The sequence below is a fragment of the Anomaloglossus baeobatrachus genome, chromosome 2 (genome assembly GCF_048569485.1).
Source record: "Anomaloglossus baeobatrachus isolate aAnoBae1 chromosome 2, aAnoBae1.hap1, whole genome shotgun sequence".
Taxonomy (NCBI): Eukaryota; Metazoa; Chordata; class Amphibia; order Anura; family Aromobatidae; genus Anomaloglossus; species Anomaloglossus baeobatrachus.
Genome location: NC_134354.1, coordinates 534426918 through 534443918, shown reverse-complemented (window position 1 = coordinate 534443918; position 17001 = coordinate 534426918). Strand labels below are relative to the sequence as shown.

The window sequence follows — 17001 nt, the reverse complement described above, 5'->3', positions numbered from 1 at the left end:
GTATATAAAGGGACTGGGAGTGGTCCAAAACCGGAAACACCTGAGCTGCTAATTGGCCTGCTTGCTGCCAAGGAATACTACCATTAACCCTACAACTGCCAAAGGAAAGGAAAACCCGTTTAAATAGCAGAGTCTCACAGGGGAAAGTGAGACTCCGTCCCAAAACTTGTCACTGAACTCCTATAGCAGAGAGAGGACCGTGACACACATGCAGCTTATATTGAAGGTCATCTAAAATGACACACTCTTGCATACGTTGTAGCCTCCTTGTAGACTAATATACATTAAAGCAGTGCCCCTCTTTTTTTTTTCTTGCATGATTCAAGATTTTAGATTTTTTTTTATTTAATTTTTTTTTAATTTAGAGCAATTTCATAGAAATCTATTCTAGTACTATACTTTGGTTTTTTTTTATTTTTGTAATGTACATTTTCTTTCCAGAATATTTCATTATCTGAACAAGACTAAAGGGGGCTTTACACGCTGTGACATCGCTAACGATATATCGTCGCGGTCACTGTGTTTGTGACACACATCCGGCGTCGTTGGTGACCTAAAACGATTGCAAAAAAGAAAAAAATCGTTATTTTTGGAGAGGTCATTTTATAACAAAAAATCGTTGTCAGGTAAGTAGCGATGTTGTTCCTCGTTCCTGCGGCATCACACATCGCTATGTGTAACACCGCAGGAGCGACAAACATCTCCTTACCTCCGTCGTCCCACCGGCAATGCAGAAGGAAGGAGGTGGGCGATGTCGTAGCGTGTAAAGCACCCTTAAAAGTAAAATGGTGACAAGGTGCCAAACTTAGAAAACACACTTGTGAGACTGTGTGGTATTGATTTGACCCTCTGATTTTAGGAGTAGAGGCATTAGTTGGATGGTTGCTGGATCACCCTGACATCCAGGTCACTGAGCTCTCCGATTTTGAGACTGCCTCTGAGGAGTCGGATGAAGAGGTGGTGGAAGAAGTGGAGGAGCTGGAAGCTGCATATCCAGATGTTAGTCTTCATACATTTACTGGTTTTTCTGTATCAGTTGTATATTTTATCTTTTCTTACCTTTCGATGTTATTTATACTTTAGAGTTGTTTCCTTATGGTAATATATTCTTTGGCTGTAACTTTCTACAAATACTTGACTTCCTTGCTCTATATCGTTATTCCCTGCAGTCAAATGGGGCAGTTGTGACCGAGAGTCAGACTTACAAGAAAAGAGCAGACTTTTTAAGCAATGATGATTATGCCGTCTACGTGAGAGAGAACATTCAGGTGTGTTATAGCTGTATTTGGGTATTCTGAAGTTTTCGTACCTAGCTGTATCATTCCAATCCTAATGTAGCAGTTACTTTTAGTAAGGTTTGCAGGTCTTTAATACCATGTATGTTTTAAGGTTGGCATGATGGTGCGATGCTGTCGGACATATGAAGAAGTTTGTGAAGGAGATGTAGGTAAAGTCATTAAGTTAGACCGAGATGGGCTCCATGACTTGAATGTTCAATGTGACTGGCAGCAAAAAGGTGGAACCTACTGGGTGCGCTACATCCATGTGGAGCTACTCGGTAAGTCTTACTTCCTTTGTATGTATAAGACAGGGTGGTGAATGGAAGACGGGATATAATTAACCAGTAAATTCTTAAACTCTACAGGTTTTCCTCCCCAAAGTTCCCATTCCCACATCAAGATTGGCGATAAAGTGAGAGTGAAGGCATCTGTGACGACACCAAAATATAAATGGGGCTCGGTCACTCACAGGAGTGTGGGTGTTGTTAAAGGTAGTGTATCTTATGGCTGGATTACAAAAAGCAAGAAGTTAGTTTTTTGCTGACAGTTTTTGCCCAATTTTTTTTATTTTTTTCATCTTTTGTGCTAATTTTACATGTTAAATGAAAGACATTTTAGGACCTTTTTCTTTCCCCATTGAAATGAAATGATCATTTACTAGATCATATAATTTGAGTTTTGTCATGCCAAAAAGGATCCAAAAATGTACATAACTCTTAGACATATGAGCATAGCCTGTAAGAGGTTTGATAATAATAGTAAATTGCAAGTTTATAGCATCAAACTCCTGTGATTGGATGTGACCCCAACAAGTGTTAGAAAAAAGTTACCAGATCAGAATGAAAGCATTGTGCTTCTTTTTTGTCTTTAATGGGATTTCTGTTATTTCTCCATTTTATTCGGTGTTATTGATTTGTCAGCATTTCGCAAACTGTGACCAAAAATGAATATCTCAATTATTTTAGTATTTTACTTGAAAATATTTGGAAATAATAACCTGTATACACATGAAGTTCATTTTTCCATCTCTCTGGTAGCATTCAGTGCCAATGGGAAAGATGTGATTGTGGACTTCCCCCAGCAGTCACACTGGACTGGACTGTTGTCTGAAATGGAATTAGTACCAAGCATTCACCCTGGAGTCACGTAGGTTTCTTCTCTATTGGTGTCTCTTACTGCAGAAGATCAAAACTGTCCTGATTAACTGTATATGATTTACCTACTCTGATTCCGTGCAAACCTGGGACAATGGAGGCAAATTGTTAAGATGTTCTACTCCGGAAATCTGGCAAAAAACACCATACGTCGCAATGTTTTTGTGCAAATTACGCAAAACTATTGTGACATTTACATGCTAGTCTGAGGCAGCTATGCCCCCCTTCCAATTCATGATGTTACGCCGTTTTAGTGGCTTACACCACTTAAGAACTTATTTCTGGTGGCGGTGCACGATGGGTAAGAGATGTACATAATTCAACAACGCTGTGTCCTGCGTAGTGAAATAAGTTCACTGTAGTCCGTTAAGACCCTTTAACCCCTTAACGACCGCGGGCAGTAAAATTACGTCCTAAATGACATAATCTTACTGCCCGCGGTCCTCCGGCGGCAGCATGCCGCGATCGGCACACATCTCAGCTGATTTTCACAGCTGAGATGTGTGCCTGCTAGGCACGAGCAGAATCGTTATCTGCTCGTGCCGATTAACCCCTTATATGGCGCTGTCAATACATGACAGCGCCATTATAAGCGCGATTGCGGTAAGCATTTACTTACCACCCGAAACCGGAAGTCACGTGACGCGATCACGTGACTCCCGATAGTTGTCATGGTAGCACAGGGTCATGTGATGACTCCTGTACTACACATGACTTGGTTTCACTTTCGCTGTGCCCGGGGCACAGCAAAAGAGAAAGACAGCGTATCTGCTGTTTACAGCCTTGTGGCTGTGATCAGCAGATACTGCAGAGCGATCGGAATGTTGATCGCAATAGCCCCCTAGGGGGACTAGTAAAATAAAAAAAAAAAGTAAAAAAATAAGTTTTAAAAAATTAAAAAAAAACAAAAAAACCTAAAAGTTCAAATCACCCCCCATTCGCCCCATTGAAAATTAAAGGGTTAAAAAAATAAAAAATATACACACATTTGGTATCGCCGCGTTCAGAAACGCCCGATCTATCAAAATATAAAATCAATTAATCTGATCAGTAAACGGCGTAGCGGCAAAAAAATTCCAAACGCCAAAACGACGTTTTTTTGTCGCCACAACTTTTGCGCAAAATGCAATAAGAGGCGATCAAAACGTAGCATCTGCGCAAAAATGGTACCGTTAAAAACGTCAGCTCGAGACGCAAAAAATAAGCCGTCATTGAGCCTAAGATCCCGAAAAATGAGAACGCTACGGGTCACGGAATATGGCGTAAAACGTGCGCCACTTTTTTCGGACAAACTTCCGATTTTTTTTTAACCCCTTATATAAAAGTAAACCTATACATGTTTGGTGTCTACGAACTCGCACTGACCTGAGGCATCACACCCACACATCAGTTTTACCATATAGTGAACACAGTGAATAAAATATCTCAAAAACCATAGTGCTATCGCACTTTTTTTGCTATTTTTCAGCATTTGGAATTTTTTTGCCATTTTCTAGTACACAATATGGTAAAACTGATGGTTTCATTTAAAAGTACAGCTCGTTCCGCAAAAAATGAGCCCTCACATGACCATATTGACTGAAAAATAAAAAAGTTACGTCTCTCAGAAAAAGAATGGCGAAAAAAAAAAACGGAAAGCGAAAAATCGGCCGGTCGTGAAAGGGTTAATATGACTGGTTTGTGCAACACAAGTCTTAATGAATCGCCTCAAAGTGGTTAAAATCATTTGTGCTGGTGGAGTGTTTTCAATGGACATCATTTGCTCTTGACCTTTGTGCGCTGCCTTAGCTTCTTAAGCAGATGAAGTTGGGAGCCAGTAACATCTTTACTTTTATTAGATCTATAAGTCATAGATGCAACAAGGAGCAGGCTCATGTTTCTGTTTCCTGTGACCGTTGCTAATAAGCTAAACATCTTAAGCTAAAATAGAACTCCTAATGGCTATGTACCTCTTTTTGGTTACTGGTGTCTAAAAGTAAAGTAATAGCTTAGTTTCCCATAAAAAATTGTCACAAAATTTCACAATGCAAACTGATCCTACACCTGTTGAGGCTGGTGTACTGACTATGGAATTCCATGTTGTAATGGCTGTATAATCCTTTTTCTTAGAAGGTCCAGGTAAGATGTCCAGCTCTAGAATGAAATGGCCTATGTGACAGAGTGTATTCAGTCTCCACCCACACAGCCTGACTTACAATTGCAGCTTTAACTGAGCAGTGTGAGCTCTCTGCAGGAAGGAGGGACTCTGGGGAACTGTCAGTAAGGACAGGTTGGTGGAGGTTGAGTATAAACTTTTATAAAGGATTATACAGCCATATAGACACGGATTTATAAACTAAGTAAATCATCAAGTCTAAGAATTATTTATTTTATAGTGTTTGTATAGTGAAATCTGGTGACAGATCCAATATAAGGCTGGGGCCACATAAGTGTATGGCATCCGATTCAAGTACGTTGGATGCGATATGCTAATGACCCTCAGCTCCCGCTGTGCTGTGAGTGTAAGCAGAGTGTCATTATACTGTGTTCCAATCCTGCAATCGGATCACAGCTGGCAGAAGGGAGGGTGGGCTCTACGGAGGAGAGGGAGGGATCAATCTTCCTATCTCCTCCATCGTCAGCTGATTTGATTATCGCACTGCAGTCCGGTGTTATCCGAGTGCAGTGCAATGTTTCACTCACACCCGTAGACTTGTATGGGTGAGAGTGAATGCGGATTGTACTCCATCCGCAGTGTTCTACAACTGTTTTCTCTTTCCAGTTAGGACTGAGAAAATAATCGCAGATGGGATTAGCCCCATAGAGCTAACATTGGTTTGAGTCTAATGTGATTTTTTTTTTTTATCGCATTCCATTTTGCCCTTTTTATTCGCCGTGTGTGCTAGCTTTAAAAGTGAGGGTATCCTACTGTTTTGTGTTTACAGCTCCTACGCCAACCTATGTGTTGGCACAGTTACAGGATACAGAAAGGCTTTTCTGCAGATTGATCTCCCAGTTATGTATAGTTCTTTCTCGCCTGCACCCTATCTAGCAAACGTTGGCAAGAAAATGGGGAATGGTGGGTTTGAAAATACCAAACTGCTGATGTTCGACCATAGAGACCAATCTTTATAGGGGATATAAACCCAAAACAGTCAGATTTTTCATCAAATCTATTAAGTGTATATTTTAGAAAAGAATGTAAGGGCATTAGAACAATGAACATGGCTACGAAGACTCGTCCACAGTAATAGAAGATGTGTGCTACTGTGCCATAGCAATGACACCTCCTACACGTTTATGGCACATCTTGGTGGCTAGGTAAAGCAGGGCAGAATTGTCCATTGTACCACACACATTTATGGATGTGATACAATGCATTGACAACATTGCAACCTATGGAAACCTTTACTACTCGTGAAAGTCGATCTTTTTCTTTTTCCCAGTTGTGATGGCTGCCAGATGTTTCCCATTCACGGGCCTCGCTTCAAATGCCGAAATTGTGAAGATTTTGATTTCTGTGAAACCTGCTTCAAGAACCGAAAACATAACACAAGGCATACATTTGGCAGAATAAATGAGCCAGGTACATAAAATAGGCCGCTTGTTGCCATGTCTCATATAACAGTTGGGCACAGACCTAATTTTTTTTTTCTTTTAACCCTTCATTTCAAGGTCAGTCTCCGGTGTTCTGTGGCCGCTCTGGCAAACAGCTGAAGCGGCGACACAGCGGCCAGAGGGGCATGTTACTGGATGACTGGTCAAGAATTGTGAAAAACCTGAACGTCTCCTCTTCCGCAAACCAGGCGTCACGTCTTATAGATGGCAGTGATCAGTGCTGGCAATCTTCTGGCTCACAGGGCAAGGCACGTTACATGGATGGTTCATATTTATAGAATTAATTTCTTTTTCTTTTTCCGTTTGTTTCTGTCTTGGGTAGACAAATGTTAATGATATGGCCCCATACGTTCATCTAACTTCTTTCTGCCCCTACAGCATTGGATCAGGCTGGAGATCTTCCCAGATGTCTTGGTGCACAGACTAATGATGATCGTGGACCCCGCAGACAGTAGCTATATGCCTTCCCTTGTTGTAGTGTCAGGTAATCAATCCGTAATTTTTTTTTATGTTTTAATATTCATTATGGAAAATTAATAAAAAAAATAATAATTTTTGCACATTTTAGGTGGCAGTTCCTTAAACAACCTAATAGAGTTAAAAACGATCAACATAAATCCGACCGACATGAGTGTATTGCTCCTCAGTGACTGTACAGAGGTGAGAGGTCATGTCGGCGTGTTTGTATTAGGTTTATAATGATGATATAGGTTGTGTGCTGACTTATTATTTTTGTGGTCTGAAGTTTCACAGATATATTGAAGTGGCCATAAAGCAGTGTCGGAGCTCGGGCATTGATTGTAAGATCCATGAATTAAGTATCATAGGGCAGATTCGGGCAGAGGATGAAGATCTGGCAACTGTGCCATTTCTTGCTTCAGATAATGAGGAGGAAGATGATGATAAAGCCAGCACTGGCAGGTTTGTATTTTAGAAACTATATTGTGATAACAGTAGCTACCATATGTATGAGACATCCTAGTCAATGGATGACCATGTAGCCCGCAGTAAAGTTCAAGCAAAGATGTTAGAAATTAGTGTTCTTAGTGCCACTGTCACATTGTCCTAAATGTTCCCAAAGACCAAGCTGTCAGACCTCACTTTTTGGACTCCATCTGCCTAGGGTTTCCCCAGCGCCACTCACTTCCACATTGGGACAAAATGTGGCTTTCTGGATGTGTGCATTTCTAGAACATGTAGTTCACCTTTGTTAGAATAGCACCGGTACACAATACCTGTCACCTGTGCGCACATCCTGAAAAGCACCTGTCCTTGAGACGTCCTACAGAAGTGAGCAGTGTCGGAGCAACTCTTGAAGGGAATCTGTCAGCAGGTTTTTGCTAATTCATCTGAGAGCAGCATGTTGTAGGTAAAGAGATTCTGAATCTAACGATGTTTAACTTAGATCACTGTGTGCAGCCCTCTGACTTTATCTCAGAATTGAGTGTAGCAGAGCTGGGAGCTGTCCCTGGCCACACCAGGCTCTCAATAGAGATTGAAACCTAACAGTCTGTGCACAATCACAGGAAGGGGGCAATAAATCCTTTAATTTAGATAAACAATAGCTTGCACACAGATAAGAGAAGCACAGTTGTATTTTCTCTTTTTAACCCTTGCAGCAACGTTTCCTCAGCTTACATTGCAAAATCCTGGTAACAGATTCTCTTTAACTCCTTTCTTTCGTTCATCTGATTAGATATATAAAACTACATACCAACATAGTTATTGCAATACCATTATGTGAATTTCTTAATGATACAAATATATATTTCCCACTGGGTTTAAACTATTTTTTTCTTCAAGCTTTATTAGAAAGAAAGCAGCTGCTTCAGAATCGGCAGCAACAATCCGAACAAAAGTGTTTGTGTGGGGCCTAAATGACAAAGATCAGCTGGGAGGATTGAAGGGGTCTAAGGTAACGTTGCCCTATGCCATTTACTAGCTGCTAATCATGTTAACAAGCACTACTCCTTCATCCTACCTGCAACCTTTAGGACCCCCATATACATTAAAGTCCACTAAACCCTCTGATTTCAGCTGGAATGTCTGACCCCCTTATGTGTGTATAAGGGTCTCCTGACTCAGCCCATCATTAACCCTTTGTAGTGCATCACATTTAATGTAATACTTTTTTTTTCTCTGCAGATTAAAGTTCCCTCATTTTCTGAAACGTTATCTGCGCTCAACGTTGTGCAAGTTGCTGGTGGTTCAAAAAGTCTTTTTGCAGGTAGAGTATTCTCATTTTGCATTATTTTTGCATTTCTTTTTAACAAATTGGAAAATTGGTCATTAAACAAAGTCATGGCATATATAAGTATGACTGGTTTGATAAAAGTACAGTGCTAGCATCTGTACAGTTATAGGGGTATTCACATCTCCAAGATCCTATCCCTGTATGTAGTAGGTATAATAATAATATTAGCAAATACCTCCAATTTCACATATGTAGTATAGTTCTCCTGATATAGCCATGTCTCTTACCTCATGTGCAGGCCATTTTAGCTTAGATATCCATGGTAACAACCATCACTGTATGAGTGATCGTAACCATGGATACCTAAGCTGCAATACCCTGCACATGAGGTAAGAGACATGGCAATATCAGACGAACTATACTAAATTACTAATTGGAGGTATTTGCTATTATTATTATACCTACTACATATTGGGATAGGATCTTGGAGATTGGAATAACCCTTTTACACTGCAAGATTATCCAAGGCATTTTATTTTACGATAATCTTTCAATATAAACAGGCTGCCAATCACCCAATGAACCAGTAAAATGCTTGTTTGTTTGAAATGATTTTTCTTTATCGTTCCTATGGGAGACCCAGACAATGGGTGTATAGCTTCTGCCTCCGGAGGACACACAAAGTACTACATTCAAAAGTGTAGCTCCTCCCTCTGAGCTTATACACCCCCTGGAGAACCAGATCTAGCCAGTTTATCGCTTTGTGTTCAGGAGGACATACATCCACACATGCATTCTCATCTGATTTTTCATTTTTGGAAAGAGTTTGAAGAAAAGCGGGTCCAAGCCTGGACCCCCGGCATGTCCCTTCTCACCCCACTGTGTCGGCGGTGCTGTTAAGGTTGATTCCAAGGCTGGAGCCTTACATGCCGTGCTCCTTCATCATCCCTCCTGGGCTCTGGCTTGAAGTGGGAGCCAGCACGGGTCTCCATGCTTGGCAGGAGACCGGTCTCCATCCGCAGCCCTTCAGGATCCTGCTGGACCGGAGCACTCATCCCCAGGGACTTGGAACCCTGCGTCTCAGAAAGCTAAGTACCTGAGACGTTTATATATTGGGGGTCCCTGTACTTTATTGTTGTGGGAGAGTGTGCTGAGTGTGTTTTGTGACATTTCCGGCGGGTTCTCTGGCTGTTGCCTGAGAACCGCGCCGATGGTGCCTGCGCGCCGGCCGCACCGCTCAAATTTAGGCCCCGGCTTCGCCGGAGGCCTACTTTCGGTTTCACTGCCCTTGCATGTCATTCATGCAGAGGGACAGTGCGGCTCCGCCCAGCGGCCATTCTACACAGGGGAGAGACACTCCTCACTGAGTACATGTCTCCTCCCCTGTAGGTCTCTATGGCCCTCCAGATCCCGCTCCCAGAGTGAGTCCCGCCCCCTCTCTTCGCTCCGGCGCCATTTTCTCAGCGTTTTCCCTGCGATCAACACTGGCTGCAGCATCCCTGCTGAGGTGCTTGGGGGTCCGGGCTTTGGGATCTGGAGGGCACACAACACCGCTCCAGCGGTCTGGTAAGCCACAACCTCTGGTTGTGGACCTCTGTATATACTCTCTGGGGGTCATTCTGGCAGAACCCCCACTCCAGCAGCATGTCTCACACGAGGAGCAAGGCTCCAAAGCTCTATTCCGTATGCACTGCATGTAAGCTCATACTGCCTGAACCGAGCACTTATCCACATTGTGATGCCTGCTCTAACCTAACGATGCCTCAGCCTGGAATCGCCCCCCCCAGTGGTCTCTCCGGCTGCTCCGGTCCCTGTGGCTGAACCCCCGGCTTGGGTAGAATCCTTATCTAGGTCTATCTCCCAATCTTTTGCCGACTCCATGGGACAGCTGTCCAGGACCTTGCTGAACATGCATCAGCCCCCCTCACAGGGTGCCTCTGCTGCTAGTGCTCTCTCAGGACCGGAGCTCACAGAGGAGGAGACGCAGGGCTCTCTCTCCTTCCTCGTCCCGCGGCTCTGTTTCAGAAGCTGACTCGCAGGACGAGGAGGATGCCTTTACGGGGAGCTCGGACGTTAACTCCATGTGCCCCATTGATCTGTCCGAAAGTGACTCAGATGTCAGTGATTTGATTGCGTCCATTAATTCTGTACTGGATCTGAATCCGCCAGTATCAGAGGAACAACCCTCTCTGGCAGAAAAGCACCAGTTTACCTCTCCTAAGAGGACAAAGAGCGTGTTCTTTAACCACTCCAGTTTTCAGGCCGCTGTGACCAAGCCTAGGGCCTGTCCTGACAAGCGCTTCCCAAAGCGTGGTTCTGATGACCGTTTTCCCTTTCCACCTGAGGTGGTCAAGGAGTGGGTTCATTCACCAAAGGTAGACCCCCCGGTGTCTAGGCTCTCAGCCCGGACCGTTGTATCAGTGGCTGATGGCACCTCTCTTAAGGATTCCACTGACCGCCAGGTTGACCTTCTGGCCAAATCTGTGTATGAAGCTGCGGGGGCCTCGTTCTCCCCGACTTTTGCAGCAGTGTGGGCTCTCAAAGCCATCTCTGCTTCTATAGAGGAGATGCATTCCCTCACCAGGGAATCTATGCCCGAAATGGATGCCTTAACTTCCCAAGCTTCGTCCTTTTCATCCTATGCCATGTCTGCCTTGCTGGAGGCTTCTCACCGCACTGCGGTGGCTTCGGCTAATTCCCTCGCTATCCGCAGGATCTTGTGGCTTCGAGAGTGGAAGGCAGATGCTTCTTCAAAGAAGTACCTTGCGGGACTCCCTTTTGCTGGGTCCCGGCTGTTCGGTGAACAGCTGGATGAAATTATTAAGGAAGCTACTGGCGGGAAGAGTACTTCCATGCCACAAACCAAAACCAGGAAACCTGTCCAGGGTAGGAATCAGTCGAGGTTTCGTTCCTTTCGTTCCTCCAACTGGTCGTCCTCTAAGCCCTCGGCCTCGTCCACTAACTCAGCCAAGGACCAAAAATCCAACTGGCGCACAAAAGCGCGTCCACAGAAGACCGCAGGAGCTGCTGCCACTAAGGCAGCCTCCTCTTGACTATCTGTCCGCGCCAGCAACGTCCTTAGTCGGTGGCAGGCTCTCCCACTTTGGCGACGCGTGGTTTCAGCACGTCTCCGATCAGTGGGTGCGGGATATCATCTCCCACGGCTACAGGATAGAATTCTCTTCCAGCCCGCCAGACAGATTTTTTCTGTCAACTCCCCCCTGCTCCAAGGCCGCCGCCTTCTCACAAGCCATGGCATCCTTGCAGGCCAACGGAGTAATTGTACCGGTTCCCGCCCGGGAACGGTTCAGAGGTTTCTACTCAAATCTCTTCCTAGTCCCCAAAAAGGACGGTTCCTACCGGCCCATCCTGGATCTGAAGCTTCTCAACAAGCATGTTCAGGTGCGGCATTTTCGCATGGAGTCTCTGCGGTCAGTCATTGCCTCCATGACCCAGGGGGATTTCCTGGCATCCATCGACATCAGAGATGCCTATCTGCATGTGCCAATTGCAGTGTCATACCAGCGTTGGCTACGTTTTGCAATCGGAGAGGAACATTTCCAATTCGTGGCTCTTCCCTTCGGGTTAGCAACGGCCCCTCGGGTATTCAACAAGGTCATGGCAGCAGTAGTTGCGGTTCTGCACCTCCAGGGGTTGGCAGTGATTCCTTACCTGGATGACCTTCTAGTCAAGGCTTCATCCAGCGCAGACTGTCAGCGGAGTGTCTCGCTCACTCTTGCCACTCTAGCCCAATTCGGGTGGCTTGTCAATCTGCCCAAATCCACTCTGACTCCGACCCAGACGCTCACGTACCTAGGGATGCAGTTCGAGACTCTGCCGGCACTTGTGAAGTTGCCCTTAATCAAACAGCAATCCCTCCAACTGGCGGTGCGCTCTCTGCTGAGGCCCCGCCGTTATTCCATCAGGCACCTGATGCAGGTGCTGGGTCAGATGGTGACGTCAATGGAGGCTGTTCCCTTTGCCCAGTTCCATCTGCGTCCACTGCAGCTGGACATTCTCCGCTGTTGGGACAAGCGGCCTTCCTCCTTGCACAGGTTAGTGGCTCTGTCGCCACAGATCTGGAGCTCTCTTCAGTGGTGGCTTCGGCCCCTCTCTCTGTCTCAGGGGCGCTCCTTGCTGGCCCCGTCCTGGGTGATCCTCACCACGGATGCCAGTCTATCCGGTTGGGGAGCGGTACATCTCCACCACAGAAAACAGGGCACTTGGACTCTGTCCGAGTCAGCCCTCTCGATCAATGTGCTGGAAACCAGAGCCGTGCTTCTGGCTCTCCTAGCTTTTCACCACCTATTGGCGGGCAAGCACATCCGAGTCCAGTCAGACAACGCGACAGCGGTTGCCTACATCAATCACCAAGGCGGGACACGCAGCCGCCTGGCAATGTTGGAAGTAAAACGCATCCTTCAATGGGCGGAGGACTCCAAGTCCACCATATCCGCAGTCCACATCCCAGGCGTGGAAAACTGGGAGGCAGATTATCTCAGCCGTCAAACCGTGGAGGGTGGCGAGTGGTCCCTGCATCCAGCAGTGTTTCAGTCAATCTGCCGCAAGTGGGGCACTCCGGACGTGGACCTAATGGCATCCCGTCACAACAACAAGGTTCCGGTTTACGTGGCTCGCTCCCACGATCCTCAGGCATTCGCCGCGGACGCTCTGGTTCAAGACTGGTCCCAGTTTCGTCTGTCCTACGTGTTTCCCCCTCTAGCTCTCTTGCCCAGAGTTCTGCGCAAGATCAGAATGGAGGGCCGTCGAGTCATCCTCATTGCTCCGGACTGGCCCAGCGAGCTTGGTACCCAGACCTGCTCCATCTGTCCGTAGAGGTGCCGTGGCATCTTCCGGACCGTCCAGACCTTCTCTCACAAGGTCCGTTTTTCCGCCAGAATTCTGCGGCTCTCAGATTGACGGCGTGGCTCTTGAGTCCTGGATCTTGACGACTTCTGGTATTCCTCCTGAAGTCATCTCCACTATGACTCGGGCCCGTAAGTCTTCCTCTGCCAAGATCTATCACAGGACTTGAAAAATTTTCCTGTCCTGGTGTCGCTCTTCCGGCCATTCTCCTTGGCCTTTTTCCTTGCCGACCCTTCTGTCCTTTCTACAGTCCGGTCTGCAGCTGGGACTGTCCCTCAACTCTCTCAAGGGACAAGTCTCAGCTCTGTCAGTACTGTTCCAGCGGCGTATCGCCAGGCTGGCTCAGGTCCGCACCTTCTTGAAGGGCGCGTCTCACATCATTCCGCCTTACCGGCGGCCCTTGGATCCCTGGGACCTCAATTTGGTTGGCTCACGGTTTTGCAGAAATCCCCCTTTGAGCCTCTTAGGGAGGTTTCTTTGTTTCGTCTTTCACAGAAAGTGGTCTTTCTAGTGGCCATAACTTCCCTCAGGAGAGTCTCTGATTTGGCTGCGCTCTCTTCGGAGTCACCTTTTTTGGTTTTTCATCAAGACAGGGTGGTTCTCCGTCCGACTCCGGATTTTCTTCCTAAGGTGGTCTCTCCTTTCCACCTTAACCAGGACATTACCCTACCTTCCTTTTGTCCGGCTCCTGTTCATCACTTTGAAAAAGCGTTGCATACTCTGGATCTGGTGCGTGCTCTCCGGATCTATGTGTCTCGCACCGCTGCTCTTAGGCGGTGCACCTCTCTTTTTGTGCTAACCACAGTTTGGCGTAAGGGCCTCTCTGCTTCTAAGCCGACCTTAGCCCGTTGGATTAGGTCGACCATTTCGGATGCCTACCAGTGTTCTCAGGTGCCTCCCCCGCCGGGGATCAAGGCACACTCGACCAGAGCTGTCGGTGCCTCTTGGGCTTTCAGGCACCAGGCTACGGCTCAGCAAGTCTGTCAGGCTGCCACTTGGACTAGCCTGCATACCTTTTCAGAGCACTACCAAGTGCATGCTCATGCGTCGGCAGATGCGAGCTTGGGCAGACGCATCCTTCAGGCGGCTGTCGCCCATTTGTGAAGTTAGGCTCCGCCTACTTCTTAGTTTTTATGTTTATTCCCACCCATGGACTGCTTTGAGACGTCCCATTGTCTGGGTCTCCCATAGGAACGATAAAGAAAAAGAGAATTTTGTTTACTTACCGTAAATTCTTTTTGTTATAGTTCCGTATTGGGAGACCCAGCACCCTCCCTGTTGCCTGTTGGCAGTTTCTTGTTCCGCGTGTTATCACCGGCTGTTGTCGTGGACAGAGTCTCCGATTGTTCCGGTTCCTGCTGTGTTTTTACTTGTGGGTGGCTATTCTCCTTCAGCTTTTGCACTAAACTGGCTAGATCTGGTTCTCCAGGGGGTGTATAAGCTCAGAGGGAGGAGCTACACTTTAAAGGTGTAGTACTTTGTGTGTCCTCTGGAGGCAGAAGCTATACACCCATTGTCTGGGTCTCCCAATACGGAACTATAAGAAAAAGAATTTACGGTAAGTAAACAAAATTCTCTTTTTTGTGCTGCACAAAAGTTCATCATTCTCGGTAGTTTATCGTCCTGTATTGACAGAAATCGTGCTTCCAAAAACAATGACAACCCATGTGGACTGAATGATAGTTTACAGATCATTACGTGTGGCTTGTGTAAACAGACCATTAAATAGCTGACTATCAACTAACAAGCTGCTGATTGGCGGTTGTTTAGTGCCACCGGTTGGCACCTGTGAATGAACCCTCCTATCATGTTGGATTTGTCTTTATCAGTTTGTTCTATTTCTAATATGAGCTTGTATCATGAAACGGATCCCCGATGTTTACTGCTGCTCATCTTCACCCCTATGTGTAGTGACTGTGGAGGGGAAGGTGTACGCATGTGGCGAGGCTACTAATGGAAGATTGGGTTTAGGCATTTCCAGTGGGACAGTACCTATACCCCGACAAATGACTGCGCTCAGCAACTATGTAGTGAAGAAAGTCGCTGTTCATTCAGGTTTGTCACTCCCTTTATTTCCATCTTTGTAGAGTGTAATGTTATGCATTTCTAAGTTTTGACATTGACTGGAATTCCTCTATTTAGGTGGAAGACATGCCATGGCTCTAACAGTGGATGGCAAAATTTTCTCGTGGGGGGAAGGCGATGATGGCAAGCTCGGACACTTCAGCAGAATGTGAGTTTTATTGTTTGTGTTCACATATTAAAAATGATAAACTTTAATAATTAATAAATTAAAGACTGCGCTAAATTCTGCTAGTGTTGTATGGAGTCACATTGCAGTATTATAATTTACACACATTTTATATGTTTTACTTAGGAACTGTGATAAGCCCAGACTAATAGAAGCTCTGAAGAGCAAGCGCATTCGTGACATCGCCTGTGGCAGTTCCCATAGTGCTGCCATTACATCTAGTGGGGAGCTGTATACATGGGGTTTGGGGGAATATGGCCGACTGGGGCATGGTGATAATACCACTCAGCTGAAACCTAAAATGGTAAGATTAGTTTATTTGCATTATCGACTTTTCTGTTATGTTTTATAATCACACTAGTAATAGTTATCATGGGAATACCTGACTGGTGTAGTAAAAATTATATGATCTCTGATACCATCACTCTTCCTCCTAGAAATGAGTGGTTCAGGGGAAATTCAATTTGCAGAGGAGTTATTCTTCCCAAATTGAATGTCCCTTATTATGCTCTGTGATCTGGGGAGACCCTAGAGTGTAATAACCAAAAACCCTTTTATGCATCTCACAGTCCCCCATCTTGTCCGGTCGCATCTTCTTACCCCCACCAATTCCTCTGAAATCCCAGGCCCCTTCACATAAGGCCTGGATTCCTGACTTTGACGAGGGCCAGGATGGTTCTACTTAAGCGTGCGTAAGATCACAACGTCATAATAAGCGCTTGCTCTGAAGCTCACTGGGCTTCATCAGAGGCGGATGTTCCAGCCTAGTGTGAAGAGGCTCGGGATTTCCGTAGACAAGTAGAGGGCCAGAGAGCAGAGCGAGAAGGTGCTTAGGAGTATTTATTTTCTTTATCGTTCCTTTGGGAGACCCAGACCATGGGTGTTTAGCTTCTACCTCCGGAGGACACACAAAGTACTACACTTAAAAGTGTAGCTCCTCCCCCTGAGCTTATACACCCCCTGGTGAGCAGACCCAGCCAGTTTATCGCTTTGTGTTCAGGAGGCATACATCCACACATACATCCACACATGCATTCTCATATGATTTTTTCCTTTTGGAACGAGATTGAAGAGTGCGGGTCCACGTCTGGACCCCCGGCATGTCCCTTCTCACCCCACTGTGTCGGCGGTGTTGTAAGGTTGATTTCCTACGCTGGAGCCTTACATGCCGTGCTCCTTCACCATCCCTCCTGGGCTCTGGCTTGAAGTGGGAGCCAGCACGGTCTCCATGCTTGGCAGGAGACCGGTCTCCATCCGCAGCCCTTCAGGACCCTGCTGGACCGGAGCACTCATCCCCAGGGACCTGGCCCTGCGTCTCAGCAGCTAAGTTCCTGAGACGTTTATATTTCGGGGTCCCTGTACTTTATTGTTGGGGGAGTGTGTGCTTATTGTGTTTACTGACATCTCCGGCGGGTTCTCTAGCTGTCGCCTGAGAACCGCGCCGATGGTGCCTGCGCGTCAGCCGCGCCGCTCAAATTTAGGCTTCGGCTTCGCCGGAGGCCTAGTTTCTGTTTCACTGCCCTCGCATGTCACTCATGCAGAGGGACAGGCTCGGCTCCTCCCGGCGGCTGTTCTGTACAGGGGACGGACACTCCCCACTGCAGTGTGTGTCCCCTCCCCTGTAGGTCTCTATGGCCCTCCAGATCCCGCACCTCAAGC

At 46.3% G+C, this 17001-nt stretch overlaps 1 protein-coding gene across 5 annotated transcripts in view; it reads left to right on the top strand.

Annotated features, from left to right (window-relative positions):
- The window catches only part of HERC2 (HECT and RLD domain containing E3 ubiquitin protein ligase 2), a 415490-nt gene that overhangs the window by 252690 nt on the left and 145799 nt on the right, over positions 1-17001 (top strand). For all 5 annotated transcript variants that reach the window (XM_075336618.1, XM_075336619.1, XM_075336616.1 and 2 more), the window contains exons 47-61: positions 860-999; positions 1170-1268; positions 1390-1558; positions 1646-1771; positions 2318-2426; positions 5860-5999; positions 6089-6279; positions 6410-6515; positions 6600-6691; positions 6777-6952; positions 7835-7946; positions 8177-8258; positions 15003-15146; positions 15234-15324; positions 15469-15646. In XM_075336618.1, coding sequence (XP_075192733.1) covers positions 860-999; positions 1170-1268; positions 1390-1558; positions 1646-1771; positions 2318-2426; positions 5860-5999; positions 6089-6279; positions 6410-6515; positions 6600-6691; positions 6777-6952; positions 7835-7946; positions 8177-8258; positions 15003-15146; positions 15234-15324; positions 15469-15646 — 1955 coding nt within the window. The remainder of the gene's footprint in view (positions 1-859; positions 1000-1169; positions 1269-1389; positions 1559-1645; positions 1772-2317; positions 2427-5859; positions 6000-6088; positions 6280-6409; positions 6516-6599; positions 6692-6776; positions 6953-7834; positions 7947-8176; positions 8259-15002; positions 15147-15233; positions 15325-15468; positions 15647-17001) is intronic.